The 27,090-nt window shown below is 48.9% G+C and overlaps 1 protein-coding gene across 1 annotated transcript in view; it reads left to right on the top strand.

Moving 5' to 3' along the window:
- The window catches only part of LOC147108426 (disintegrin and metalloproteinase domain-containing protein 10-like), a 176,017-nt gene that overhangs the window by 5,799 nt on the left and 143,128 nt on the right, over window positions 1-27,090 (top strand). Inside the window, exon 2 of the mRNA XM_086004266.1 lies at window positions 1,074-1,254. Within this exon, the coding sequence (XP_085860392.1) occupies window positions 1,074-1,254 (181 nt within the window). The remainder of the gene's footprint in view (window positions 1-1,073; window positions 1,255-27,090) is intronic.

Here is a 27,090-nt window from a genome sequence, read left to right as displayed (position 1 = left end):
TTTGACTTCAACCTCCAAAAGCTTCTTCTCAGGGAAAGATCCCCGTGAGGTGATGCAGTACTGCAGGTGAGTTTGAACCTGTTCGTTGCCAATGTAGTGTCCAAGTATAAATAATACACGGACTGCAGGAGAACAATAATAACAGGTATTTACTGAACAGAGGGTAACTTAAGACTGAAATACAGAAGCCTGCTATGGCTTTATATACAGGGGTGGTCACTGCCGGTACTGCAGTATAGAATCAGTTCTTTGCTTAAAGGTACATACACAACAGTGGACAGTGCAGATTCACCAAAATGATACCGGGGCAAAAAGGGTTAAATTAAAAGGACCGGTTGCAGAAGCTTGGTTTGTATTCCCCTGAGTTTAGAATGTGAGGGGTGATCTGATCGAGGTCTTTAAAATGATGGACGGAGTTGATAGGGTAGATAGAAACTATTTCCTCTAGTGGGGGGAGTCCAGAACAAGTGGGCATTGCCTTAAAATTAGAGCCAGGCCGTTCAGGAATGAAATCAGGAAGCACTTCTTCACGCAAAGAATAGTAGAAATCTGGAACTTTGAAATGGACGGATTTTGTTGGGTAAGGGTATCAAGGGATGTGGAACAAAGGCAGGTAGATGGCGTTGAGGTGCAGGTTAGCCACGATCTCATTGACTGGCACAGTGTGCACATGTACATTTCACAGTTAATTTGTGTAAATAGTTACAGTTAGAAATCTCTTCCATTTTCAAAGTGAGATGAGGTGAGATCTTGTTAAAACAGCAATTACTAAACAGGGTTTCCTGAATATGTTACTGAAAGGCTTTTGAAGCAAAGAGACCTTTTCTTCAGAAGGGTTGCGGAGGAGAGTCATAAACACAAGGGTCAGAATAATCCGGGACAAGGGCGAAATTACCTTAAAACCAGAGTGTCTCAGGCATAACATACATATGGTGAGTCGGATTGCAAAATCGGTGCACAGGGTTTGAGGACTTTACACGTCAAACTCTCACAACTGTGATCAGACAGAAGAAGAGGCTCTTGGAGGGTTCATTTCAGCATTGAAAAAGTCAACTCATTTCTTGTTTTTAAAGCATGATGAGGGCGAGGAATGCATCCCATCAGAATCTTCAGGTTCCCAGAGGAACGCTGGAAACTTCTTGATGTTCCCTTATGCCTCGGATGGACATGAGAACAATAATGACAGGCTCTCTCCGTGCACAATCCGGCATGTCAGCAAAATCTTGATGGCAAAGAAAGACCAGTGCTTTGAGGGTAAGGGGCAGTGCTGCTGAGGGTAAGAGGGTAGTGTCATGTGAGGTGTAGTGAGTGAGTGAGTGTGAGGTGTAGTGAGTGAGTGTGAGGTGTAATAAATGAGTGAGTGTGAGGTGTAGCGAGTGAGTGTGAGGTGGAGTGAGTGATTGAGTGTGAGGTGTAGTGAGTGTGAGGTGGTAAGTGGGTGAGTGTGAGGTGTAGTGAGTGAGTGTGAGGTGTAGTGAGTGAGTGAGTGTGAGGTGTAGTGAGTGAGTGTGAGGTGTAATGAGTGAATGTGAGGTGGAGTGAGTGGGTGAGCATGAGGTGTAGTGAGTAAGTGAGCGTGAGGTGGTGAGTGAGTGTGAGGTGTAGTGAGTAAGTGAGTGTGAAGTGTGAGTGAGTGTGAGGTGTTGTGAGTGAGTGTGAGGATAGTGAGTGAGTGTGAGGTGTAGTGAGTGAGTGAGTGTGAGGTGTAGTGAGTTAGTGGGTGTGAGGTGCAGTGAGTGAGTGTGAGGAGCAGTGAGTGAGTGAGTGTGCGATGTACTGAGGGAGTATGAGATGTAGTGAGTGAGTGTGAGGTGTAGTGAGTGAGTGTGAGGTGGAGTGAGTGAGTGAGTGTGAGGTGTAGTGAGTGAGTGAGTCTGAGGTGTAGTTAGCGGGTGAGTGTGAGTTGTATTGAGTAAGTGAGTGTGAGGTGGTGTGTGAGTGTGAGGTGTAGTAAGTGAGTGTGATGTGTGAGTGAGTGTGAGGTGTAGTGAGTGAGTGAGTGTGAGGTGCAGAGTGAGTGTGAGGTGCAGTGAGTGAGTGTGAGATGTACTGAGTGAGTATGAGGTGTAGTGAGTGAGTGTGAGGTGCAGTGAGTGAGTGTGAGGTGCACTGAGTGAGTGAGTGTGAGGTGTAGTGAGTGAGTGAGTGTGAGATGTAGTGAGTGAGTGTGAGTTGGAGTGAGTAAGTGTGAGGTGTAATGAGTGAGTGTGAGGTGGAGTGAGTGATTGAGTGTGAGGTGTAGTGAGTGTGAGCTGGTAAGTGGGTGAATGTGAGGTGTAGTGAGTGAGTGTGAGGCGTAGTGAGTGAGAGAGTGTGAGGTATAGTGAGTGAGTGTGAGGTGTAATGAGTGAGTGTGAGGTGGAGTGAGCAGGTGAGTTTGAGGTGTAGTGAGTGAGTGTGAGGTGGTGGGTGAGTGAGTGTGAGGTGTAGTGAGTAAGTGAGTGCGAAGTTTGAGTGAGTGAGTGTGAGGTACAGTGAGTGAGTGTGAGGTGCAGTGAGTGAGTGTGAGGTGCAGTGAGTGAGTGTGAGATGTAGTGAGTGAGTGAGGTGGAGTGAGTAAGTGTGAGGTGTAATGAGTGAGTGTGAGGTGGAGTGAGTGATTGAGTGTGAGGTGTAGTGAGTGTGAGCTGGTAAGTGGGTGAATGTGAGGTGTAGTGAGTGAGTGTGAGGTGTAGTGAGTGAGAGAATGTGAGATATAGTGAGTGAGTGTGAGGTGTAATGAGTGAATGTGAGGTGGAGTGAGCAGGTGAGTGTGACGTGTAGCGAGTAAGTGAGTGTGAGGTGTGAGTGAGTGTGAGGTGTTGTGAGTGAGTGTGAGGATAGTGAGTGAGTGTGAGGTGTAGTGAGTGAGTGAGTGTGAGGTGTAGTGAGTTAGTGGGTGTGAGGTGCAGTGAGTGAGTGTGAGGAGCAGTGAGTGAGTGAGTGTGCGATGTACTGAGGGAGTATGAGATGTAGTGAGTGAGTGTGAGGTGTAGTGAGTGAGTGTGAGGTGGAGTGAGTGAGTGAGTGTGAGGTGTAGTGAGTGAGTGAGTCTGAGGTGTAGTTAGCGGGTGAGTGTGAGTTGTATTGAGTAAGTGAGTGTGAGGTGGTGTGTGAGTGTGAGGTGTAGTAAGTGAGTGTGATGTGTGAGTGAGTGTGAGGTGTAGTGAGTGAGTGAGTGTGAGGTGCAGAGTGAGTGTGAGGTGCAGTGAGTGAGTGTGAGATGTACTGAGTGAGTATGAGGTGTAGTGAGTGAGTGAGTGTGAGGTGCAGTGAGTGAGTGTGAGGTGCACTGAGTGAGTGAGTGTGAGGTGTAGTGAGTGAGTGAGTGTGAGATGTAGTGAGTGAGTGTGAGTTGGAGTGAGTAAGTGTGAGGTGTAATGAGTGAGTGTGAGTTGGAGTGAGTGATTGAGTGTGAGGTGTAGTGAGTGTGAGCTGGTAAGTGGGTGAATGTGAGGTGTAGTGAGTGAGTGTGAGGCGTAGTGAGTGAGAGAGTGTGAGGTATAGTGAGTGAGTGTGAGGTGTAATGAGTGAGTGTGAGGTGGAGTGAGCAGGTGAGTTTGAGGTGTAGTGAGTGAGTGTGAGGTGGTGGGTGAGTGAGTGTGAGGTGTAGTGAGTAAGTGAGTGCGAAGTTTGAGTGAGTGAGTGTGAGGTACAGTGAGTGAGTGTGAGGTGCAGTGAGTGAGTGTGAGGTGCAGTGAGTGAGTGTGAGATGTAGTGAGTGAGTGAGGTGGAGTGAGTAAGTGTGAGGTGTAATGAGTGAGTGTGAGGTGGAGTGAGTGATTGAGTGTGAGGTGTAGTGAGTGTGAGCTGGTAAGTGGGTGAATGTGAGGTGTAGTGAGTGAGTGTGAGGTGTAGTGAGTGAGAGAATGTGAGATATAGTGAGTGAGTGTGAGGTGTAATGAGTGAATGTGAGGTGGAGTGAGCAGGTGAGTGTGACGTGTAGCGAGTAAGTGAGTGTGAGGTGGTGAGTGAGTATGAGGTGTAGTGAGTAAGTGAGTGTGAAGTGTGAGTGAGTGAGTGTGAGGTGTAGTGTGAGTGTGAGGTGTAGTGAGTGAGTGTGAGGGGCAGTGAGTGAGTGTGAGGTGCAGTGAGTGAGTGTGAGAAGTACTGAGTGAGTATGAGGTGTAGTGAGTGAGTGAGTGTGGGGTGTAGTGAGTGAGTGTGAGGTGAAGTGAGTGATTGAGTGTGAGGTGTAATGAGTGAGTGTGAGGTACACTGAGTGAGTGTGAGGTGGAGTGAGTGAGTGTGAGGTGGAGTGAGTGAGTGAGTGTGAGGTGTAGTGAGTCTGAGGTGTAGTGAGTGAGTGTGAGGTGTAATGAATTAGTGAGTGTGAGGTGTAGTGAGTGAGTGTGAGGTGTAGTAAGTGTGAGGTGTAATGAGTGAGTGTGAGGTGTAGTGAGTCTGATGTGTAGCGAGTGAGTGTGAGGCGGAGTGAGTGATTGAGTGTGAGGTGTAGTGAGTGTGAGGTGGTAAGTGAGTGAGTGAGAAGTGTAGTGACTGAGTGTGAGGTGTCATGAGTGAATGAGTGAGTGTGAGGTGTAGTGAGTGAGTGAGTGTGAGGTGTTGTGAGTGCATGAGTTTGAGGTGGTGAGTGAGTGAGTGTGAGGTGGCAAGTGTGAGGTGTAGTGAATGATTGAGTGTGAGGTGTAGTGAGTGTGAGGTGGTGAGTGAGTGAGTGTGAGATGTACTGAGTGAATGTGAGGTGTAGTGAGAGAGTGTGAGGTGTATTGAGTGAGTGCGAGGTGCAGTGAGTGATTGTGAGGTGGAGTGAGTGAGTGTGAAATGTAGTGAATGAGTGTGAATTGTAGTGCGTAAGTGTGAGGTGTAATGAGTGAGTGTGAGGTGGAGTGCGTGTGTGTGAGGTGTAATGAGTGAGTGAGTGTGAGGTGTAGTGAGAGAGTGTGAAGTGTAATGAGAGAGTGTGAGGTGCAATGACCGGGTGAGTGTGAGGTGTCGTGTGTCAGTGAGTGTGAATTATGAGTGAGTGAGTGTGACGTGTAGTGAGTGAGTGTGAGGTGTAGTGCGTGAGTGAGTGTGAGGTGCAGTAAGTGAGTGTGAGGTGCAGTGAGTGAGTGTTTGATGTACTGAGTATGAGGTGTAGTGAGTGAGTGAGTGTGAAGTGTAGTGAGAGAGTGTGAGGTGTAGTGAGTGAGTGAGTGTGAGGTGTAGTGAGTGAGTGAGAGGCATAGTGAGTGAGTGAGTGTGAGGTGTAGTGAGTGAGTGTGAAGTGTAATGAGTGAGTGTGCGGTGGACTGAGTGAGTGAGTGTGAGGTGTAGTGAGTGATGTGTAGTGAGTGAGTGTGTGTGAGGTGTAGTGAGTGAGTGCGAGGAGCAGTGAGTGAGTGTGAGGTGGAGTGAGTGAGTGAATGTGAGATGTAGTGTGTGAGTGAGTGTGAGGTGTAGTGCGTGAGTGTGAGGTGTAGTGAGTGCGTGAGAGTGAGGTGTAATGAGTGAGTGTGACGTGTAGTGAGTGAGTGTGAGGTGTAGTGAGTGAGCGAGTGTAAGGTGTAGTGAGTGAGTGTGAGGTGCAGTGAGTGAGTGTGATGTGCAATGAGTGAGTGAGTGTGGGATGTACTGAGTGAGTATGAGGTGTAGTTAGTGAGTGAGTGTGAGGTGTAGTGAGTCTGATGTGTAGCGAGTGAGTGTGAGGCGGAGTGAGTGATTGAGTGTGAGGTGTAGTGAGTGTGAGGTGGTAAGTGAGTGAGTGAGAAGTGTAGTGACTGAGTGTGAGGTGTCATGAGTGAATGAGTGAGTGTGAGGTGTAGTGAGTGAGTGAGTGTGAGGTGTTGTGAGTGCATGAGTTTGAGGTGGTGAGTGAGTGAGTGTGAGGTGGCAAGTGTGAGGTGTAGTGAATGATTGAGTGTGAGGTGTAGTGAGTGTGAGGTGGTGAGTGAGTGAGTGTGAGATGTACTGAGTGAATGTGAGGTGTAGTGAGAGAGTGTGAGGTGTATTGAGTGAGTGCGAGGTGCAGTGAGTGATTGTGAGGTGGAGTGAGTGAGTGTGAAATGTAGTGAATGAGTGTGAATTGTAGTGCGTAAGTGTGAGGTGTAATGAGTGAGTGTGAGGTGGAGTGCGTGTGTGTGAGGTGTAATGAGTGAGTGAGTGTGAGGTGTAGTGAGAGAGTGTGAAGTGTAATGAGAGAGTGTGAGGTGCAATGACCGGGTGAGTGTGAGGTGTCGTGTGTCAGTGAGTGTGAATTATGAGTGAGTGAGTGTGACGTGTAGTGAGTGAGTGTGAGGTGTAGTGCGTGAGTGAGTGTGAGGTGCAGTAAGTGAGTGTGAGGTGCAGTGAGTGAGTGTTTGATGTACTGAGTATGAGGTGTAGTGAGTGAGTGAGTGTGAAGTGTAGTGAGAGAGTGTGAGGTGTAGTGAGTGAGTGAGTGTGAGGTGTAGTGAGTGAGTGAGAGGCATAGTGAGTGAGTGAGTGTGAGGTGTAGTGAGTGAGTGTGAAGTGTAATGAGTGAGTGTGCGGTGGACTGAGTGAGTGAGTGTGAGGTGTAGTGAGTGATGTGTAGTGAGTGAGTGTGTGTGAGGTGTAGTGAGTGAGTGCGAGGAGCAGTGAGTGAGTGTGAGGTGGAGTGAGTGAGTGAATGTGAGATGTAGTGTGTGAGTGAGTGTGAGGTGTAGTGCGTGAGTGTGAGGTGTAGTGAGTGCGTGAGTGTGAGGTGTAATGAGTGAGTGTGACGTGTAGTGAGTGAGTGTGAGGTGTAGTGAGTGAGCGAGTGTAAGGTGTAGTGAGTGAGTGTGAGGTGCAGTGAGTGAGTGTGATGTGCAATGAGTGAGTGAGTGTGGGATGTACTGAGTGAGTATGAGGTGTAGTTAGTGAGTGAGTGTGAGGTGTAGTAAGTGAGTGAGTTTGAGGTGTAGTGAGTGAGTGTGAGTAGCACTGAGTGAGTGTGAGTTGGAGTGAGTGAGTGTGAGATTTGAGTGAGTGTGAGGTGTAGTGAGTGAGTCTGAGGTGCAGTGAGTGAGTGTGAGGTGCAGTGAGTGAGTGTGAGGGGTAGTGAGTGAGTGAGTGTGTGGTGTACTGAGTGAATGAGTGTGAGGTGTAGTGAGTGAGTGTGAAGTGTAATGAGTGAGTGCGAGGTGGGCTGAGTGAGTGAGTGTGAAGTTTAGTGAGTGAGTGAGTGTGAGGTGTAGTGAGTGAGTATGAGGTGCAGTGAGTGAGTGTGAGGTGGAGTGAGTGAGTGTGAGATGTAGTGAGTGGTTGAGTGTGAGGTGTAGTGAGTGAGTGTGAGGTGTAGTGAGTACATGAGTGTGAGGTGTAGTGAGTGCGTGAGTGTGAGGTGCAATGAGTGAGTGTGAGGTGTAGTGAGTGATTGTGAGGGGTAGTGAGCGAGTGTGAGGTGTAGTGAGTGTGAGATGTAGTGAGTGAGTGAGTGTGAGGTGTACTGAGTGAGTCTGAGGTGTAGTGAGTGAGTGTGAGGTGTTATAAATGAGTGAGTGTGAGGTGTAGTGAGTGAGTGTGAGATGTAGTGTGTAAGTATGAGGTGTAGTGAGTGAGTGTGAGGTGGAGTGAGTGAGTGTGAGGTGTAGTGAGTGTGAGGTGGTAAGTGGGTGAGTGTGAGGTGAAGTGAGTGGGTGTGAGGTGTAGTGAGTGAGTGATTGTGAGGTGTAGTGAGTGAGTGTGAGGTGTAATGAGTGAGTGTGAGCTGGAGTGAGTGGGTGAGTGTGAGGTGTAGTGAGTAAGTGAGTGTGAGGTGGTGAGTGAGTGTGAGGTGTAGTGAGTGAGTGAGTGTGAAGTGTGAGTGAGTGTGAGGTGTACTGAGTGAGTGAGTGTGAGGTGTAGTGAGTGAGTGTGAGGTGTAGTGAGTGAGAGTGTGAGGTGCAGCGAGTGAGTGTGAGGAGCAGAGAGTGAGTGAGTGTGAGGTGCAGTGAGTGAGTGTGATGTGCAATGAGTGAGTGAGTGTGGGATGTACTGAGTGAGTATGAGGTGTAGTTAGTGAGTGAGTGTGAGTTGGAGTGAGTGAGTGAGTGTGAGATGTAGTGAGTGAGTGAGTGTGAGGTGTAGTGAGTGAGTCTGAGGTGCAGTGAGTGAGTGCGAGGTGCAGTGAGTGAGTGAGGGTGAGTGAGTGAGTGTGAGGTGTACTGAGTGAGTGAGTGTGATGTGTAGTGAGTGAGTGTGAGGTGTACTGAGTGAATGAGTGTGATGTGTAGTGAGTGAGTGTGAAGTGTAATGAGTGATTGCGAGGTGGACTGAGTGAGTGATTGTGAAGTGTAGTGAGTGAGTGAGTGTGAGGTGTAGTGAGTGAGTACGAGGTGCAGTTAGTGAGTGTGAGGTGGAGTGAGTGAGTGTGAGATGTAGTGAGTGAGTGAGTGTGAGGTGTAGTGAGTGAGTGTGAGGTGTAGTGAGTATATGAGTGTGAGGTGTAGTGAGTGTGAGGTGTAATGAGTGAGTGTGAGGTGTAGTGAGTGAGTGTGAGGGGTAGTGAGCGAGTGTGAGGTGTAGTGAGTGTGAGATGTAGTGAGTGAGTGAGTGTGAGGTATAGTGAGTGAGTCTCAGGTGTAGTGAGTGAGTGTGAGGTGTAATAAATGAGTGAGTGTGAGGAGTAGTGAGTGAGTGTGAGATGTAGTGTGTAAGTGTGAGGTGTAGTGAGTGAGTGTGTGGTGTAGTGAGTGAGTGAGTGTGAGGTGTAGTGAGTGAGTGAGTGTGAGGTGTAGTGAGCGGGTGATTGTGATGTGTAGTGAGTAAGTGAGTGTGAGGTGGTGCGTGAGTGTGAGGTGTTGTGAGTAAGTGAGTGTGAAGTGTGAGTGAGTGAGTGTGAGGTGTAGTGAGTGAGTGAGTGTGAGATGTAGTGAGTGAGTGTGAGGTGTAGTGAGTGAGTGTGAAGTGTAGTGTGTGAGTGAGTGTGAGGTGCAGTGAGTGAGTGTGAGGTGCAGTGAGTGAGCGAGTGTGAGATGTGAGTGAGTGTGAGTTGGTAAGTGGGAGAGTGTGAGGTATAGTGAGTAATTGAGTGTGAAGTGTGAGTGAGTGGGAGGTGTACTGAGTGAGTGAGTGTGAGGTGTAGTGAGTGAGTGTGAGGTTTAGTGTTTGAGTGAGTGTGAGGTGTACTGAGTGAGTGAGTGTGAAGTGCAGTGAGTGAGTGTGAGGAGCAGTGAGTGAGTGTGAGATGTACTGAGTGTGTATGAGGTGTAATGAGTGAGTGAGTGAGAGGTGTAGTGAGCAAGTGTGAGGTATAGTGAGTGAGTGTGAGGTGTAATGAGTGAGTGTGAGGTGGAGTGAGCAGGTGAGTTTGAGGTGTAGTGAGTAAGTGAGTGTGAGGTGTTGGGTGAGTGAGTGTGAGGTGTAGTGAGTAAGTGAGTGTGAAGTTTGAGTGAGTGTGAGGTGTAGTGAGTGAGTGTGAGGTGTAGTGAGTGAGTGAGTGTGAGGTACAGTGAGTGAGTGAGTGTGAGGTACAGTGAGTGAGTGTGAGGTGCAGTGAGTGAGTGAGTGTGGGATGTAGTGAGTGAGTGTGAGGTGGAGTGAGTAAGTGTGAGGTGTAATGAGTGAGTGTGAGGTGGAGTGAGTGATTGAGTGTGAGGTGTAGTGAGTGAGTGAGCTGGTAAGTGGGTGAATGTGAGGTGTAGTGAGTGAGTGTGAGGTGTAGTGAGTGAGAGAGTGTGAGGTATAGTGAGTGAGTGTGAGGTGTAATGAGTGAGTGTGAGGTGGAGTGAGCAGGTGAGTTTGAGGTTTAGTGAGTAAGTGAGTGTGAGGTGGTGTGTGAGTGAGTGTGAGGTGTAGTGAGTAAGTGAGTGTGAAGTTTGAGTGAGTGAGTGTGAGGTGTAGTGAGTGAGTGTGAGGTGTAGTGAGTGAGTGAGTGTGAGGTACAGTGAGTGAGTGAGTGTGAGGTGCAGTGAGTGAGTGAGTGTGCGATGTAGTGAGTGAGTGTGAGGTGGAGTGAGTAAGTGTGAGGTGTAATGAGTGAGTGTGAGGTGGAGTGAGTGATTGAGTGTGAGGTGTAGTGAGTGTGAGCTGGTAAGTGGGTGAATGTGAGGTGTAGTGAGTGAGTGTGTGGTGTAGTGAGTGAGAGAGTGTGAGGTATAGTGAGTGAGTGTGAGGTGTAATGAGTGAATGTGAGGTGGAGTGAGCAGGTGAGTGTGACGTGTAGTGAGTAAGTGAGTGTGAGGTGGTGAGTGAGTATGAGGTGTAGTGAGTAAGTGAGTGTGAAGTGTGAGTGAGTGAGTGTGAGCTGTAGTGTGTGAGTGTGAGGTGTAGTGAGTGAGTGTGAGGTGCAGTGAGTGAGTGTGAGGTGCAGTGAGTGAGTGTGAGGTGCAGTGAGTGAGTGAGTGTGAGAAGTACTGTGTGAGTGTGAGGTGTAGTGAGTGAGTGTGGGGTGTAGTGAGTGAGTGTGAGGTGAAGTGAGTGATTGAGTTTGAGGTGTAATGAGTGAGTGTGAGGTACACTGAGTGAGTGTGAGGTGGAGTGAGTGAGTGTGAGGTGGAGTGAGTGAGTGTGAGGTGCAGTGAGTCTGAGGTGTAGCGAGTGAGTGTGAGGTGTAATGAATTAGTGAGTGTGAGGTGTAGTGAGCCTGAGGTGTAGCGACTGAGTGTGAGGCGGAGTGAGTGATTGAGTGTGAGGTGTAGTGAGTGTGAGGTGGTAAGTGAGTGAGTGAGAAGTGTAGTGACTGAGTGTGAGGTGTCATGAGTGAATGAGTGAGTGTGAGGTGTAGTGAGTGAGTGAGTGTGAGGTGTTGTGAGTGCATGAGTTTGAGGTGGTGAGTGAGTGAGTGTGAGGTGGCAAGTGTGAGGTGGAGTGTGAGGTGTAGTGAGTGTGAGGTGGTGAGTGAGTGAGTGTGAGATGTACTGGGTGAATGTGAGGTGTAGTGAGAGAGTGTGAGGTGTAATGAGTGAGTGTGAGGTGTATTGAGTGAGTGCGAGGTGCAGTGAGTGATTGTGAGGTGGAGTGAGTGAGTGTGAAATGTAGTGAATGAGTGTGAATTGTAGTGCGTAAGTGTGAGGTGTAATGAGTGAGTGTGAGGTGGAGTGCGTGTGTGTGAGGTGTAATGAGTGAGTGAGTGTGAGGTGTAGTGAGAGAGTGTGAAGTGTAATGAGAGAGTGTGAGGTGCAGTGACCGGGTGAGTGTGAGGTGTCGTGTGTCAGTGAGTGTGAATTATGAGTGAGTGAGTGTGACGTGTAGTGAGTGAGTGTGAGGTGTAGTGCGTGAGTGAATGTGAGGTGCAGTAAGTGAGTGTGAGGTGCAGTGAGTGAGTGTTTGATGTACTGAGTATGAGGTGTAGTGAGTGAGTGAGTGTGAAGTGTAGTGAGTGAGTGTGAGATGTAGTGAGTGAGTGAGTGTGAGGTGTAGTGAGTGAGTGAGAGGCATAGTGAGTGAGTGAGTGTGAAGTGTAATGAGTGAGTGTGAGGTGGACTGAGTGAGTGAGTGTGAGGTGTAGTGAGTGATGTGTAGTGAGTGAGTGTGTGTGAGGTGTAGTGAGTGAGTGCGAGGTGCAGTGAGTGAGTGTGAGGTGGAGTGAGTGAGTGTGAGATGTAGTGTGTGAGTGAGTGTGAGGTGTAGTGAGTGAGTGTGAGTTGTAGTGAGTGCGTGAGTGTGAGGTGTAGTGAGTGTGTGAGTGTGAGGTGTAATGAGTGAGTGTGACGTGTAGTGAGTGAGTGTGAGGTGTAGTGAGTGAGCGAGTGTAAGGTGTAGTGAGTGAGTGTGAGGTGCAGTGAGTGAGTGTGATGTGCAATGAGTGAGTGAGTGTGGGATGTACTGAGTGAGTATGAGGTGTAGTTAGTGAGTGAGTGTGAGGTGTAGTAAGTGAGTGAGTTTAAGGTGTAGTGAGTGAGTGTGAGTAGCACTGAGGGAGTGTGAGTTGGAGTGAGTGAGTGAGTGTGAGATGTAGTGAGTGAGTGAGTGTGAGGTGCAGTGAGTGAGTCTGAGGTTCAGTGAGTGAGTGCGAGGTGCAGTGAGTGAGTGTGAGGGGTAGTGAGTGAGTGAGTGTGTGGTGTAGTGAGTGAATGAGTGTGAGGTGTAGTGAGTGAGTGTGAAGTGTAATGAGTGAGTGCGAGGTGGACTGAGTGAGTGAGTGTGAAGTTTAGTGAGTGAGTGAGTGTGAGGTGTAGTGAGTGAGTATGAGGTGCAGTGAGTGAGTGTGAGGTGGAGTGAGTGAGTGTGAGATGTAGTGAGTGAGTGAGTGTGAGGTGTAGTGAGTGAGTGTGAGGTGTAGTGAGTACATGAGTGTGAGGTGTAGTGAGAGCGTGAGTGTGAGGTGTAATGAGTGAGTGTGAGGTGTAGTGAGTGATTGTGAGGGGTAGTGAGCGAGTGTGAGGTGTAGTGAGTGTGAGATGTAGTGAGTGAATGAGTGTGAGGTGTACTGAGTGAGTCTGAGGTGTAGTGAGTGAGTGTGAGGTGTAGTGTGTAAGTATGAGGTGTAGTGAGTGAGTGTGAGGTGGAGTGAGTGAGTGTGAGGTGTAGTGAGTGTGAGGTGGTAAGTGGGTGAGTGTGAGGTGAAGTGAGTGGGTGTGAGGTGTAGTGAGTGAGTGATTGTGAGGTGTAGTGAGTGAGTGTGAGGTGTAATGAGTGAGTGTGAGCTGGAGTGAGTGGGTGAGCGTGAGGTGTAGTGAGTAAGTGAGTGTGAGGTGGTGAGTGAGTGTGAGGTGTAGTGAGTGAGTGAGTGTGAAGTGTGAGTGAGTGTGAGGTGTACTGAGTGAGTGAGTGTGAGGTGTAGTGAGTGAGTGTGAGGTGTAGTGAGTGAGTGAGTGTGAGGTGCAGCGAGTGAGTGTGAGGAGCAGAGAGTGAGTGAGTGTGAGGTGCAGTGAGTGAGTGTGATGTGCAATGAGTGAGTGAGTGTGGGATGTACTGAGTGAGTATGAGGTGTAGTTAGTGAGTGAGTGTGAGTTGGAGTGAGTGAGTGAGTGTGAGATGTAGTGAGTGAGTGAGTGAGTGTGAGGTGTAGTGAGTAAGTCTGAGGTGCAGTGAGTGAATGAGTGTGAGGTGTAGTGAGTGAGTGTGAAGTGTAATGAGTGATTGTGAGGTGGACTGAGTGAGTGATTGTGAAGTGTAGTGAGTGAGTGTGAGGTGTAGTGAGTGAGTACGAGGTGCAGTGAGTGAGTGTGAGGTGGAGTGAGTGAGTGTGAGGTGTAGTGAGTACATGAGTGTGAGGTGTAGTGAGTGCATGAGTGTGAGGTGTAATGAGTGAGTGTGAGGTTTAGTGAGTGAGTGTGAGGGGTAGTGAGCGAGTGTATGGTGTAGTGAGTGTGAGATGTAGTGAGTGAGTGAGTGTGAGGTATAGTGAGTGAGTCTCAGGTGTAGTGAGTGAGTGTGCGGTGTAATAAATGAGTGAGTGTGAGGAGTAGTGAGTGAGTGTGAGATGTAGTGTGCAAGTGTGAGGTGTAGTGAGTGAGTGTGAGGTGTAGTGAGTGAGTGTGGGGTGTAGTGAGTGAGTGTGAGGTGAAGTGAGTGATTGAGTGTGAGGTGTAATGAGTGAGTGTGAGGTACACTGAGTGAGTGTGAGGTGGAGTGAGTGAGTGTGAGGTGTCATGAGTGAATGAGTGAGTGTGAGGTGTAGTGAGTGAGTGAGTGTGAGGTGTTGTGAGTGCATGAGTTTGAGGTGGTGAGTGAGTGAGTGTGAGGTGGCAAGTGTGAGGTGGAGTGTGAGGTGTAGTGAGTGTGAGGTGGTGAGTGAGTGAGTGTGAGATGTACTGGGTGAATGTGAGGTGTAGTGAGAGAGTGTGAGGTGTAATGAGTGAGTGTGAGGTGTATTGAGTGAGTGCGAGGTGCAGTGAGTGATTGTGAGGTGGAGTGAGTGAGTGTGAAATGTAGTGAATGAGTGTGAATTGTAGTGCGTAAGTGTGAGGTGTAATGAGTGAGTGTGAGGTGGAGTGCGTGTGTGTGAGGTGTAATGAGTGAGTGAGTGTGAGGTGTAGTGAGAGAGTGTGAAGTGTAATGAGAGAGTGTGAGGTGCAGTGACCGGGTGAGTGTGAGGTGTCGTGTGTCAGTGAGTGTGAATTATGAGTGAGTGAGTGTGACGTGTAGTGAGTGAGTGTGAGGTGTAGTGCGTGAGTGAATGTGAGGTGCAGTAAGTGAGTGTGAGGTGCAGTGAGTGAGTGTTTGATGTACTGAGTATGAGGTGTAGTGAGTGAGTGAGTGTGAAGTGTAGTGAGTGAGTGTGAGATGTAGTGAGTGAGTGAGTGTGAGGTGTAGTGAGTGAGTGAGAGGCATAGTGAGTGAGTGAGTGTGAAGTGTAATGAGTGAGTGTGAGGTGGACTGAGTGAGTGAGTGTGAGGTGTAGTGAGTGATGTGTAGTGAGTGAGTGTGTGTGAGGTGTAGTGAGTGAGTGCGAGGTGCAGTGAGTGAGTGTGAGGTGGAGTGAGTGAGTGTGAGATGTAGTGTGTGAGTGAGTGTGAGGTGTAGTGAGTGAGTGTGAGTTGTAGTGAGTGCGTGAGTGTGAGGTGTAGTGAGTGTGTGAGTGTGAGGTGTAATGAGTGAGTGTGACGTGTAGTGAGTGAGTGTGAGGTGTAGTGAGTGAGCGAGTGTAAGGTGTAGTGAGTGAGTGTGAGGTGCAGTGAGTGAGTGTGATGTGCAATGAGTGAGTGAGTGTGGGATGTACTGAGTGAGTATGAGGTGTAGTTAGTGAGTGAGTGTGAGGTGTAGTAAGTGAGTGAGTTTAAGGTGTAGTGAGTGAGTGTGAGTAGCACTGAGGGAGTGTGAGTTGGAGTGAGTGAGTGAGTGTGAGATGTAGTGAGTGAGTGAGTGTGAGGTGCAGTGAGTGAGTCTGAGGTTCAGTGAGTGAGTGCGAGGTGCAGTGAGTGAGTGTGAGGGGTAGTGAGTGAGTGAGTGTGTGGTGTAGTGAGTGAATGAGTGTGAGGTGTAGTGAGTGAGTGTGAAGTGTAATGAGTGAGTGCGAGGTGGACTGAGTGAGTGAGTGTGAAGTTTAGTGAGTGAGTGAGTGTGAGGTGTAGTGAGTGAGTATGAGGTGCAGTGAGTGAGTGTGAGGTGGAGTGAGTGAGTGTGAGATGTAGTGAGTGAGTGAGTGTGAGGTGTAGTGAGTGAGTGTGAGGTGTAGTGAGTACATGAGTGTGAGGTGTAGTGAGAGCGTGAGTGTGAGGTGTAATGAGTGAGTGTGAGGTGTAGTGAGTGATTGTGAGGGGTAGTGAGCGAGTGTGAGGTGTAGTGAGTGTGAGATGTAGTGAGTGAATGAGTGTGAGGTGTACTGAGTGAGTCTGAGGTGTAGTGAGTGAGTGTGAGGTGTAGTGTGTAAGTATGAGGTGTAGTGAGTGAGTGTGAGGTGGAGTGAGTGAGTGTGAGGTGTAGTGAGTGTGAGGTGGTAAGTGGGTGAGTGTGAGGTGAAGTGAGTGGGTGTGAGGTGTAGTGAGTGAGTGATTGTGAGGTGTAGTGAGTGAGTGTGAGGTGTAATGAGTGAGTGTGAGCTGGAGTGAGTGGGTGAGCGTGAGGTGTAGTGAGTAAGTGAGTGTGAGGTGGTGAGTGAGTGTGAGGTGTAGTGAGTGAGTGAGTGTGAAGTGTGAGTGAGTGTGAGGTGTACTGAGTGAGTGAGTGTGAGGTGTAGTGAGTGAGTGTGAGGTGTAGTGAGTGAGTGAGTGTGAGGTGCAGCGAGTGAGTGTGAGGAGCAGAGAGTGAGTGAGTGTGAGGTGCAGTGAGTGAGTGTGATGTGCAATGAGTGAGTGAGTGTGGGATGTACTGAGTGAGTATGAGGTGTAGTTAGTGAGTGAGTGTGAGTTGGAGTGAGTGAGTGAGTGTGAGATGTAGTGAGTGAGTGAGTGAGTGTGAGGTGTAGTGAGTAAGTCTGAGGTGCAGTGAGTGAATGAGTGTGAGGTGTAGTGAGTGAGTGTGAAGTGTAATGAGTGATTGTGAGGTGGACTGAGTGAGTGATTGTGAAGTGTAGTGAGTGAGTGTGAGGTGTAGTGAGTGAGTACGAGGTGCAGTGAGTGAGTGTGAGGTGGAGTGAGTGAGTGTGAGGTGTAGTGAGTACATGAGTGTGAGGTGTAGTGAGTGCATGAGTGTGAGGTGTAATGAGTGAGTGTGAGGTTTAGTGAGTGAGTGTGAGGGGTAGTGAGCGAGTGTATGGTGTAGTGAGTGTGAGATGTAGTGAGTGAGTGAGTGTGAGGTATAGTGAGTGAGTCTCAGGTGTAGTGAGTGAGTGTGCGGTGTAATAAATGAGTGAGTGTGAGGAGTAGTGAGTGAGTGTGAGATGTAGTGTGCAAGTGTGAGGTGTAGTGAGTGAGTGTGAGGTGTAGTGAGTGAGTGTGGGGTGTAGTGAGTGAGTGTGAGGTGAAGTGAGTGATTGAGTGTGAGGTGTAATGAGTGAGTGTGAGGTACACTGAGTGAGTGTGAGGTGGAGTGAGTGAGTGTGAGGCGGAGTGAGTGAGTGAGTGTGAGGTGTAGTGAGTCTGAGGTGTAGCGAGTGAGTGTGAGGTGTAATGAATTAGTGAGTGTGAGGTGTAGTGAGTGAGTGTGAGGTGTAGTAAGTGTGAGGTGTAATGAGTGAGTGTGAGGTGTAGTGAGTCTGATGTGTAGCGAGTGAGTGTGAGGCGGAGTGAGTGAGTGAGTGTGAGGTGTAGTGAGTCTGAGGTGTAGCGAGTGAGTGTGAGGTGTAATGAATTAGTGAGTGTGAGGTGTAGTGAGTGAGTGTGAGGTGTAGTAAGTGTGAGGTGTAATGAGTGAGTGTGAGGTGTAGTGAGTCTGATGTGTAGCGAGTGAGTGTGAGGCGGAGTGAGTGATTGAGTGTGAGGTGTAGTGAGTGTGAGGTGGTAAGTGAGTGAGTGAGAAGTGTAGTGACTGAGTGTGAGGTGTCATGAGTGAATGAGTGAGTGTGAGGTGTAGTGAGTGAGTGAGTGTGAGGTGTTGTGAGTGCATGAGTTTGAGGTGGTGAGTGAGTGAGTGTGAGGTGGCAAGTGTGAGGTGTAGTGAATGATGGAGTGTGAGGTGTAGTGAGTGTGAGGTGGTGAGTGAGTGAGTGTGAGATGTACTGAGTGAATGTGAGGTGTAGTGAGAGAGTGTGAGGTGTATTGAGTGAGTGCGAGGTGCAGTGAGTGATTGTGAGGTGGAGTGAGTGAGTGTGAAATGTAGTGAATGAGTGTGAATTGTAGTGCGTAAGTGTGAGGTGTAATGAGTGAGTGTGAGGTGGAGTGCGTGTGTGTGAGGTGTAATGAGTGAGTGAGTGTGAGGTGTAGTGAGAGAGTGTGAAGTGTAATGAGAGAGTGTGAGGTGCAATGACCGGGTGAGTGTGAGGTGTCGTGTGTCAGTGAGTGTGAATTATGAGTGAGTGAGTGTGACATGTAGTGAGTGAGTGTGAGGTGTAGTGCGTGAGTGAGTGTGAGGTGCAGTAAGTGAGTGTGAGGTGCAGTGAGTGAGTGTTTGATGTACTGAGTATGAGGTGTAGTGAGTGAGTGAGTGTGAAGTGTAGTGAGTGAGTGTGAGGCATAGTGAGTGAGTGAGTGTGAGGTGTAGTGAGTGAGTGTGAAGTGTAATGAGTGAGTGTGAGGTGGACTGAGTGAGTGAGTGTGAGGTGTAGTGAGTGATGTGTAGTGAGTGAGTGTGTGTGAGGTGTAGTGAGTGAGTGCGAGGAGCAGTGAGTGAGTGTGAGGTGGAGTGAGTGAGTGAATGTGAGATGTAGTGCGTGAGTGAGTGTGAGGTGTAGTGCGTGAGTGTGAGATGTAGTGAGTGCATGAGTGTGAGGTGTAATGAGTGAGTGTGATGTGTAGTGAGTGAGTGTGAGGTGTAGTGAGTGAGCGAGTGTAAGGTGTAGTGAGTGAGTGTGAGGTGCAGTGAGTGAGTGTGATGTGCAATGAGTGAGTGAGTGTGGGATGTACTGAGTGAGTATGAGGTGTAGTTAGTGAGTGAGTGTGAGGTGTAGTAAGTGAGTGAGTTTGAGGTGTAGTGAGTGAGTGTGAGTAGCACTGAGTGAGTGTGAGTTGGAGTGAGTGAGTGTGAGATTTGAGTGAGTGTGAGGTGTAGTGAGTGAGTCTGAGGTGCAGTGAGTGAGTGTGAGGTGCAGTGAGTGAGTGTGAGGGGTAGTGAGTGAGTGAGTGTGTGGTGTACTGAGTGAACGAGTGTGAGGTGTAGTGAGTGAGTGTGAAGTGTAATGAGTGAGTGCGAGGTGGGCTGAGTGAGTGAGTGTGAAGTTTAGTGAGTGAGTGAGTGAGGTGTAGTGAGTGGTTGAGTGTGAGGTGTAGTGAGTGAGTGTGAGGTGTAGTGAGTACATGAGTGTGAGGTGTAGTGAGTGCGTGAGTGTGAGGTGCAATGAGTGAGTGTGAGGTGTAGTGAGTGATTGTGAGGGGTAGTGAGCGAGTGTGAGGTGTAGTGAGTGTGAGATGTAGTGAGTGAGTGAGTGTGAGGTGTACTGAGTGAGTCTGAGGTGTAGTGAGTGAGTGTGAGGTGTTATAAATGAGTGAGTGTGAGGTGTAGTGAGTGAGTGTGAGATGTGTGTAAGTATGAGGTGTAGTGAGTGAGTGTGAGGTGGAGTGAGTGAGTGTGAGGTGTAGTGAGTGTGAGGTGGTAAGTGGGTGAGTGTGAGGTGAAGTGAGTGGGTGTGAGGTGTAGTGAGTGAGTGATTGTGAGGTGTAGTGAGTGAGTGTGAGGTGTAATGAGTGAGTGTGAGCTGGAGTGAGTGGGTGAGTGTGAGGTGTAGTGAGTAAGTGAGTGTGAGGTGGTGAGTGAGTGTGAGGTGTAGTGAGTGAGTGAGTGTGAAGTGTGAGTGAGAGTGAGGTGTACTGAGTGAGTGAGTGTGAGGTGTAGTGAGTGAGTGTGAGGTGTAGTGAGTGAGTGAGTGTGAGGTGCAGCGAGTGAGTGTGAGGAGCAGAGAGTGAGTGAGTGTGAGGTGCAGTGAGTGAGTGTAATGTGCAAAGAGTGAGTGAGTGTGGGATGTACTGAGTGAGTATGAGGTGTAGTTAGTGAGTGAGTGTGAGTTGGAGTGAGTGAGTGAGTGTGAGATGTAGTGAGTGAGTGAGTGTGAGGTGTAGTGAGTGAGTCTGAGGTGCAGTGAGTGAGTGCGAGGTGCAGTGAGTGAGTGAGGGTGAGTGAGTGAGTGTGAGGTGTACTGAGTGAGTGAGTGTGATGTGTAGTGAGTGAGTGTGAGGTGTACTGAGTGAATGAGTGTGATGTGTAGTGAGTGAGTGTGAAGTGTAATGAGTGATTGCGAGGTGGACTGAGTGAGTGATTGTGAAGTGTAGTGAGTGAGTGAGTGTGAGGTGTAGTGAGTGAGTACGAGGTGCAGTTAGTGAGTGTGAGGTGGAGTGAGTGAGTGTGAGATGTAGTGAGTGAGTGAGTGTGAGGTGTAGTAAGTGAGTGTGAGGTGTAGTGAGTATATGAGTGTGAGGTGTAGTGAGTGTGAGGTGTAATGAGTGAGTGTGAGGTGTAGTGAGTGAGTGTGAGGGGTAGTGAGCGAGTGTGAGTTGTAGTGAGTGTGAGATGTAGTGAGTGAGTGAGTGTGAGGTATAGTGAGTGAGTCTCAGGTGTAGTGAGTGAGTGTGAGGTGTAATAAATGAGTGAGTGTGAGGAGTAGTGAGTGAGTGTGAGATGTAGTGTGTAAGTGTGAGGTGTAGTGAGTGAGTGTGTGGTGTAGTGAGTGAGTGAGTGTGAGGTGTAGTGAGTGAGTGAGTGTGAGGTGTAGTGAGCGGGTGATTGTGATGTGTAGTGAGTAAGTGAGTGTGAGGTGGTGCGTGAGTGTGAGGTGTTGTGAGTAAGTGAGTGTGAAGTGTGAGTGAGTGAGTGTGAGGTGTAGTGAGTGAGTGAGTGTGAGATGTAGTGAGTGAGTGTGAGGTGTAGTGAGTGAGTGTGAAGTGTAGTGTGTGAGTGATTGTGAGGTGCAGTGAGTGAGTGTGAGGTGCAGTGAGTGAGCGAGTGTGAGATGTGAGTGAGTGTGAGTTGGTAAGTGGGAGAGTGTGAGGTATAGTGAGTAATTGAGTGTGAAGTGTGAGTGAGTGGGAGGTGTACTGAGTGAGTGAGTGTGAGGTGTAGTGAGTGAGTGTGAGGTTTAGTGTTTGAGTGAGTGTGAGGTGTACTGAGTGAGTGAGTGTGAAGTGCAGTGAGTGAGTGTGAGGAGCAGTGAGTGAGTGAGTGTGAGATGTACTGAGTGTGTATGAGGTGTAATGAGTGAGTGAGTGAGAGGTGTAGTGAGCAAGTGTGAGGTATAGTGAGTGAGTGTGAGGTGTAATGAGTGAGTGTGAGGTGGAGTGAGCAGGTGAGTTTGAGGTGTAGTGAGTAAGTGAGTGTGAGGTGTTGGGTGAGTGAGTGTGAGGTGTAGTGAGTAAGTGAGTGTGAAGTTTGAGTGAGTGTGAGGTGTAGTGAGTGAGTGTGAGGTGTAGTGAGTGAGTGAGTGTGAGGTACAGTGAGTGAGTGAGTGTGAGGTACAGTGAGTGAGTGTGAGGTGCAGTGAGTGAGTGAGTGTGGGATGTAGTGAGTGAGTGTGAGGTGGAGTGAGTAAGTGTGAGGTGTAATGAGTGAGTGTGAGGTGGAGTGAGTGATTGAGTGTGAGGTGTAGTGAGTGAGTGTGAGGTGTAATGAGTGAGTGTGAGGTGGAGTGAGCAGGTGAGTTTGAGGTTTAGTGAGTAAGTGAGTGTGAGGTGGTGTGTGAGTGAGTGTGAGGTGTAGTGAGTAAGTGAGTGTGAAGTTTGAGTGAGTGAGTGTGAGGTGTAGTGAGTGAGTGTGAGGTGTAGTGAGTGAGTGAGTGTGAGGTACAGTGAGTGAGTGAGTGTGAGGTGCAGTGAGTGAGTGAGTGTGAGATGTAGTGAGTGAGTGTGAGGTGTAGTGAGTAAGTGAGTGTGAAGTTTGAGTGAGTGAGTGTGAGGTGTAGTGAGTGAGTGTGAGGTGTAATGAGTGAATGTGAGGTGGAGTGAGCAGGTGAGTGTGACGTGTAGTGAGTAAGTGAGTGTGAGGTGGTGAGTGAGTATGAGGTGTAGTGAGTAAGTGAGTGTGAAGTGTGAGTGAGTGAGTGTGAGCTGTAGTGTGTGAGTGTGAGGTGTAGTGAGTGAGTGTGAGGTGCAGTGAGTGAGTGAGTGTGAGGTGCAGTGAGTGAGTGTGAGGTGCAGTGAGTGACTGTGAGAAGTACTGTGTGAGTGTGAGGTGTAGTGAGTGAGTGTGGGGTGTAGTGAGTGAGTGTGAGGTGAAGTGAGTGATTGAGTTTGAGGTGTAATGAGTGAGTGTGAGGTACACTGAGTGAGTGTGAGGTGGAGTGAGTGAGTGTGAGGTGGAGTGAGTGAGTGTGAGGTGCAGTGAGTCTGAGGTGTAGCGAGTGAGTGTGAGGTGTAATGAATTAGTGAGTGTGAGGTGTAGTGAGTGAGTGTGAGGTGTAGTGAGCCTGAGGTGTAGCGAGTGAGTGTGAGGCGGAGTGAGTGATTGAGTGTGAGGTGTAGTGAGTGTGAGGTGGTAAGTGAGTGAGTGAGAAGTGTAGTGACTGAGTGTGAGGTGTCATGAGTGAATGAGTGAGTGTGAGGTGTAGTGAGTGAGTGAGTGTGAGGTGTTGTGAGTGCATGAGTTTGAGGTGGTGAGTGAGTGAGTGTGAGGTGGCAAGTGTGAGGTGGAGTGTGAGGTGTAGTGAGTGTGAGGTGGTGAGTGAGTGAGTGTGAGATGTACTGGGTGAATGTGAGGTGTAGTGAGAGAGTGTGAGGTGTAATGAGTGAGTGTGAGGTGTATTGAGTGAGTGCGAGGTGCAGTGAGTGATTGTGAGGTGGAGTGAGTGAGTGTGAAATGTAGTGAATGAGTGTGAATTGTAGTGCGTAAGTGTGAGGTGTAATGAGTGAGTGTGAGGTGGAGTGCGTGTGTGTGAGGTGTAATGAGTGAGTGAGTGTGAGGTGTAGTGAGAGAGTGTGAAGTGTAATGAGAGAGTGTGAGGTGCAGTGACCGGGTGAGTGTGAGGTGTCGTGTGTCAGTGAGTGTGAATTATGAGTGAGTGAGTGTGACGTGTAGTGAGTGAGTGTGAGGTGTAGTGCGTGAGTGAATGTGAGGTGCAGTAAGTGAGTGTGAGGTGCAGTGAGTGAGTGTTTGATGTACTGAGTATGAGGTGTAGTGAGTGAGTGAGTGTGAAGTGTAGTGAGTGAGTGTGAGATGTAGTGAGTGAGTGAGTGTGAGGTGTAGTGAGTGAGTGAGAGGCATAGTGAGTGAGTGAGTGTGAAGTGTAATGAGTGAGTGTGAGGTGGACTGAGTGAGTGAGTGTGAGGTGTAGTGAGTGATGTGTAGTGAGTGAGTGTGTGTGAGGTGTAGTGAGTGAGTGCGAGGTGCAGTGAGTGAGTGTGAGGTGGAGTGAGTGAGTGAGTGTGAGATGTAGTGTGTGAGTGAGTGTGAGGTGTAGTGAGTGAGTGTGAGTTGTAGTGAGTGCGTGAGTGTGAGGTGTAGTGAGTGCGTGAGTGTGAGGTGTAATGAGTGAGTGTGACGTGTAGTGAGTGAGTGTGAGGTGTAGTGAGTGAGCGAGTGTAAGGTGTAGTGAGTGAGTGTGAGGTGCAGTGAGTGAGTGTGATGTGCAATGAGTGAGTGAGTGTGGGATGTACTGAGTGAGTATGAGGTGTAGTTAGTGAGTGAGTGTGAGGTGTAGTAAGTGAGTGAGTTTAAGGTGTAGTGAGTGAGTGTGAGTAGCACTGAGGGAGTGTGAGTTGGAGTGAGTGAGTGAGTGTGAGATGTAGTGAGTGAGTGAGTGTGAGGTGTAGTGAGTGAGTCTGAGGTTCAGTGAGTGAGTGTGAAGTGTAATGAGTGAGTGCGAGGTGGACTGAGTGAGTGAGTGTGAAGTTTAGTGAGTGAGTGAGTGTGAGGTGTAGTGAGTGAGTATGAGGTGCAGTGAGTGAGTGTGAGGTGGAGTGAGTGAGTGTGAGATGTAGTGAGTGAGTGAGTGTGAGGTGTAGTGAGTGAGTGTGAGGTGTAGTGAGTACATGAGTGTGAGGTGTAGTGAGAGCGTGAGTGTGAGGTGTAATGAGTGAGTGTGAGGTGTAGTGAGTGATTGTGAGGGGTAGTGAGCGAGTGTGAGGTGTAGTGAGTGTGAGATGTAGTGAGTGAATGAGTGTGAGGTGTACTGAGTGAGTCTGAGGTGTAGTGAGTGAGTGTGAGGTGTAGTGTGTAAGTATGAGGTGTAGTGAGTGAGTCTGAGGTGGAGTGAGTGAGTCTGAGGTGTAGTGAGTGTGAGGTGGTAAGTGGGTGAGTGTGAGGTGAAGTGAGTGGGTGTGAGGTGTAGTGAGTGAGTGATTGTGAGGTGTAGTGAGTGAGTGTGAGGTGTAATGAGTGAGTGTGAGCTGGAGTGAGTGGGTGAGCGTGAGGTGTAGTGAGTAAGTGAGTGTGAGGTGGTGAGTGAGTGTGAGGTGTAGTGAGTGAGTGAGTGTGAAGTGTGAGTGAGTGTGAGGTGTACTGAGTGAGTGAGTGTGAGGTGTAGTGAGTGAGTGTGAGGTGTAGTGAGTGAGTGAGTGTGAGGTGCAGCGAGTGAGTGTGAGGAGCAGAGAGTGAGTGAGTGTGAGGTGCAGTGAGTGAGTGTGATGTGCAATGAGTGAGTGAGTGTTGGATGTACTGAGTGAGTATGAGGTGTAGTTAGTGAGTGAGTGTGAGTTGGAGTGAGTGAGTGAGTGTGAGATGTAGTGAGTGAGTGAGTGAGTGTGAGGTGTAGTGAGTAAGTCTGAGGTGCAGTGAGTGAGTGCGAGGTGTAGTGAGTGAGTGTGAGGTGTACTGAGTGAATGAGTGTGAGGTGTAGTGAGTGAGTGTGAAGTGTAATGAGTGATTGTGAGGTGGACTGAGTGAGTGATTGTGAAGTGTAGTGAGTGAGTGTGAGGTGTAGTGAGTGAGTACGAGGTGCAGTGAGTGAGTGTGAGGTGGAGTGAGTGAGTGTGAGGTGTAGTGAGTACATGAGTGTGAGGTGTAGTGAGTGCATGAGTGTGAGGTGTAATGAGTGAGTGTGAGGTTTAGTGAGTGAGTGTGAGGGGTAGTGAGCGAGTGTGAGGTGTAGTGAGTGTGAGATGTAGTGAGTGAGTGAGTGTGAGGTATAGTGAGTGAGTCTCAGGTGTAGTGAGTGAGTGTGCGGTGTAATAAATGAGTGAGTGTGAGGAGTAGTGAGTGAGTGTGAGATGTAGTGTGCAAGTGTGAGGTGTAGTGAGTGAGTGTGAGGTGTAGTGAGTGAGTGAGTGTGGGGTGTAGTGAGTGAGTGTGAGGTGAAGTGAGTGATTGAGTGTGAGGTGTAATGAGTGAGTGTGAGGTACACTGAGTGAGTGTGAGGTGGAGTGAGTGAGTGTGAGGTGGAGTGAGTGAGTGAGTGTGAGGTGTAGTGAGTCTGAGGTGTAGCAAGTGAGTGTGAGGTGTAATGAATTAGTGAGTGTGAGGTGTAGTGAGTGAGTGTGAGGTGTAGTAAGTGTGAGGTGTAATGAGTGAGTGTGAGGTGTAGTGAGTCTGATGTGTAGCGAGTGAGTGTGAGGCTGAGTGAGTGAGTGTGAGGTGTAGTGAGTCTGAGGTGTAGCGAGTGAGTGTGAGGTGTAATGAATTAGTGAGTGTGAGGTGTAGTGAGTGAGTGTGAGGTGTAGTAAGTGTGAGGTGTAATGAGTGAGTGTGAGGTGTAGTGAGTCTGATGTGTAGCGAGTGAGTGTGAGGCGGAGTGAGTGATTGAGTGTGAGGTGTAGTGAGTGTGAGGTGGTAAGTGAGTGAGTGAGAAGTGTAGTGACTGAGTGTGAGGTGTCATGAGTGAATGAGTGAGTGTGAGGTGTAGTGAGTGAGTGAGTGTGAGGTGTTGTGAGTGCATGAGTTTGAGGTGGTGAGTGAGTGAGTGTGAGGTGGCAAGTGTGAGGTGTAGTGAATGATTGAGTGTGAGGTGTAGTGAGTGTGAGGTGGTGAGTGAGTGAGTGTGAGATGTACTGAGTGAATGTGAGGTGTAGTGAGTGAGTCTGAGGTGCAGTGAGTGAGTGTGAGGTGCAGTGAGTGAGTGTGAGGGGTAGTGAGTGAGTGAGTGTGTGGTGTACTGAGTGAACGAGTGTGAGGTGTAGTGAGTGAGTGTGAAGTGTAATGAGTGAGTGCAAGGTGGGCTGAGTGAGTGAGTGTGAAGTTTAGTGAGTGAGTGAGTGTGAGGTGTAGTGAGTGAGTATGAGGTGCAGTGAGTGAGTGTGAGGTGGAGTGAGTGAGTGTGAGATGTAGTGAGTGGTTGAGTGTGAGGTGTAGTGAGTGAGTGTGAGGTGTAGTGAGTACATGAGTGTGAGGTGTAGTGAGTGCGTGAGTGTGAGGTGTAATGAGTGAGTGTGAGGTGTAGTGAGTGATTGTGAGGTGTAGTGAGCGAGTGTGAGGTGTAGTGAGTGTGAGATGTAGTGAGTGAGTGAGTGTGAGGTGTACTGAGTGAGTCTGAGGTGTAGTGAGTGAGTGTGAGGTGTTATGAATGAGTGAGTGTGAGGTGTAGTGAGTGAGTGTGAGATGTAGTGTGTAAGTATGAGGTGTAGTGAGTGAGTGTGAGGTGGAGTGAGTGAGTGTGAGGTGTAGTGAGTGTGAGGTGGTAAGTGGGTGAGTGTGAGGTGAAGTGAGTGGGTGTGAGGTGTAGTGAGTGAGTGATTGTGAGGTGTAGTGAGTGAGTGTGAGGTGTAATGAGTGAGTGTGAGCTGGAGTGAGTGGGTGAGTGTGAGGTGTAGTGAGTAAGTGAGTGTGAGGTGGTGAGTGAGTGTGAGGTGTAGTGAGTGAGTGAGTGTGAAGTGTGAGTGAGTGTGAGGTGTACTGAGTGAGTGAGTGTGAGGTGTAGTGAGTGAGTGTGAGGTGTAGTGAGTGAGTGAGTGTGAGGTGCAGCGAGTGAGTGTGAGGAGCAGAGAGTGAGTGAGTGTGAGGTGCAGTGAGTGAGTGTGATGTGCAATGAGTGAGTGAGTGTGGGATGTACTGAGTGAGTATGAGGTGTAGTTAGTGAGTGAGTGTGAGTTGGAGTGAGTGAGTGAGTGTGAGATGTAGTGAGTGAGTGAGTGTGAGGTGTAGTGAGTGAGTCTGAGGTGCAGTGAGTGAGTGCGAGGTGCAGTGAGTGAGTGTGAGGGTGAGTGAGTGAGTGTGAGGTGTACTGAGTGAGTGAGTGTGATGTGTAGTGAGTGAGTGTGAAGTGTAATGAGTGATTGCGAGGTGGACTGAGTGAGTGATTGTGAAGTGTAGTGAGTGAGTGAGTGTGAGGTGTAGTGAGTGAGTACGAGGTGCAGTTAGTGAGTGTGAGGTGGAGTGAGTGAGTGTGAGATGTAGTGAGTGAGTGAGTGTGAGGTGTAGTGAGTGAGTGTGAGGTGTAGTGAGTATATGAGTGTGAGGTGTAGTGAGTGTGAGGTGTAATGAGTGAGTGTGAGGTGTAGTGAGTGAGTGTGAGGGGTAGTGAGCGAGTGTGAGGTGTAGTGAGTGTGAGATGTACTGAGTGAGTGAGTGTGAGGTATAGTGAGTGAGTCTCAGGTGTAGTGAGTGAGTGTGAGGTGTAATAAATGAGTGAGTGTGAGGAGTAGTGAGTGAGTGTGAGATGTAGTGTGTAAGTGTGAGGTGTAGTGAGTGAGTGTGTGGTGTAGTGAGTGAGTGAGTGTGAGGTGTAGTGAGTGAGTGAGTGTGAGGTGTAGTGAGCGGGTGATTGTGATGTGTAGTGAGTAAGTGAGTGTGAGGTGGTGCGTGAGTGTGAGGTGTTGTGAGTAAGTGAGTGTGAAGTGTGAGTGAGTGAGTGTGAGGTGTAGTGAGTGAGTGAGTGTGAGATGTAGTGAGTGAGTGTGAGGTGTAGTGAGTGAGTGTGAAGTGTAGTGTGTGAGTGAGTGTGAGGTGCAGTGAGTGAGTGTGAGGTGCAGTGAGTGAGAGAGTGTGAGATGTGAGTGAGTGTGAGTTGGTAAGTGGGAGAGTGTGAGGTGTAGTGAGTAATTGAGTGTGAAGTGTGAGTGAGTGGGAGGTGTACTGAGTGAGTGAGTGTGAGGTGTAGTGAGTGAGTGTGAGGTTTAGTGTTTGAGTGAGTGTGAGGTGTACTGAGTGAGTGAGTGTGAAGTGCAGTGAGTGAGTGTGAGGAGCAGTGAGTGAGTGAGTGTGAGATGTACTGAGTGTGTATGAGGTGTAATGAGTGAGTGAGTGAGTGAGAGGTGTAGTGAGCAAGTGTGAGGTATAGTGAGTGAGTGTGAGGTGTAATGAGTGAGTGTGAGGTGGAGTGAGCAGGTGAGTTTGAGGTGTAGTGAGTAAGTGAGTGTGAGGTGTTGGGTGAGTGAGTGTGAGGTGTAGTGAGTAAGTGAGTGTGAAGTTTGAGTG

Source organism: Somniosus microcephalus, chromosome 13 (assembly GCF_052327205.1).
Source record: "Somniosus microcephalus isolate GS21.2 chromosome 13, FLI_Smic_1.0, whole genome shotgun sequence".
NCBI lineage: Eukaryota > Metazoa > Chordata > Chondrichthyes > Squaliformes > Somniosidae > Somniosus > Somniosus microcephalus.
Note: the sequence above shows the minus strand (reverse complement) of the source record. Positions and strands in the feature narration are given on the sequence as shown.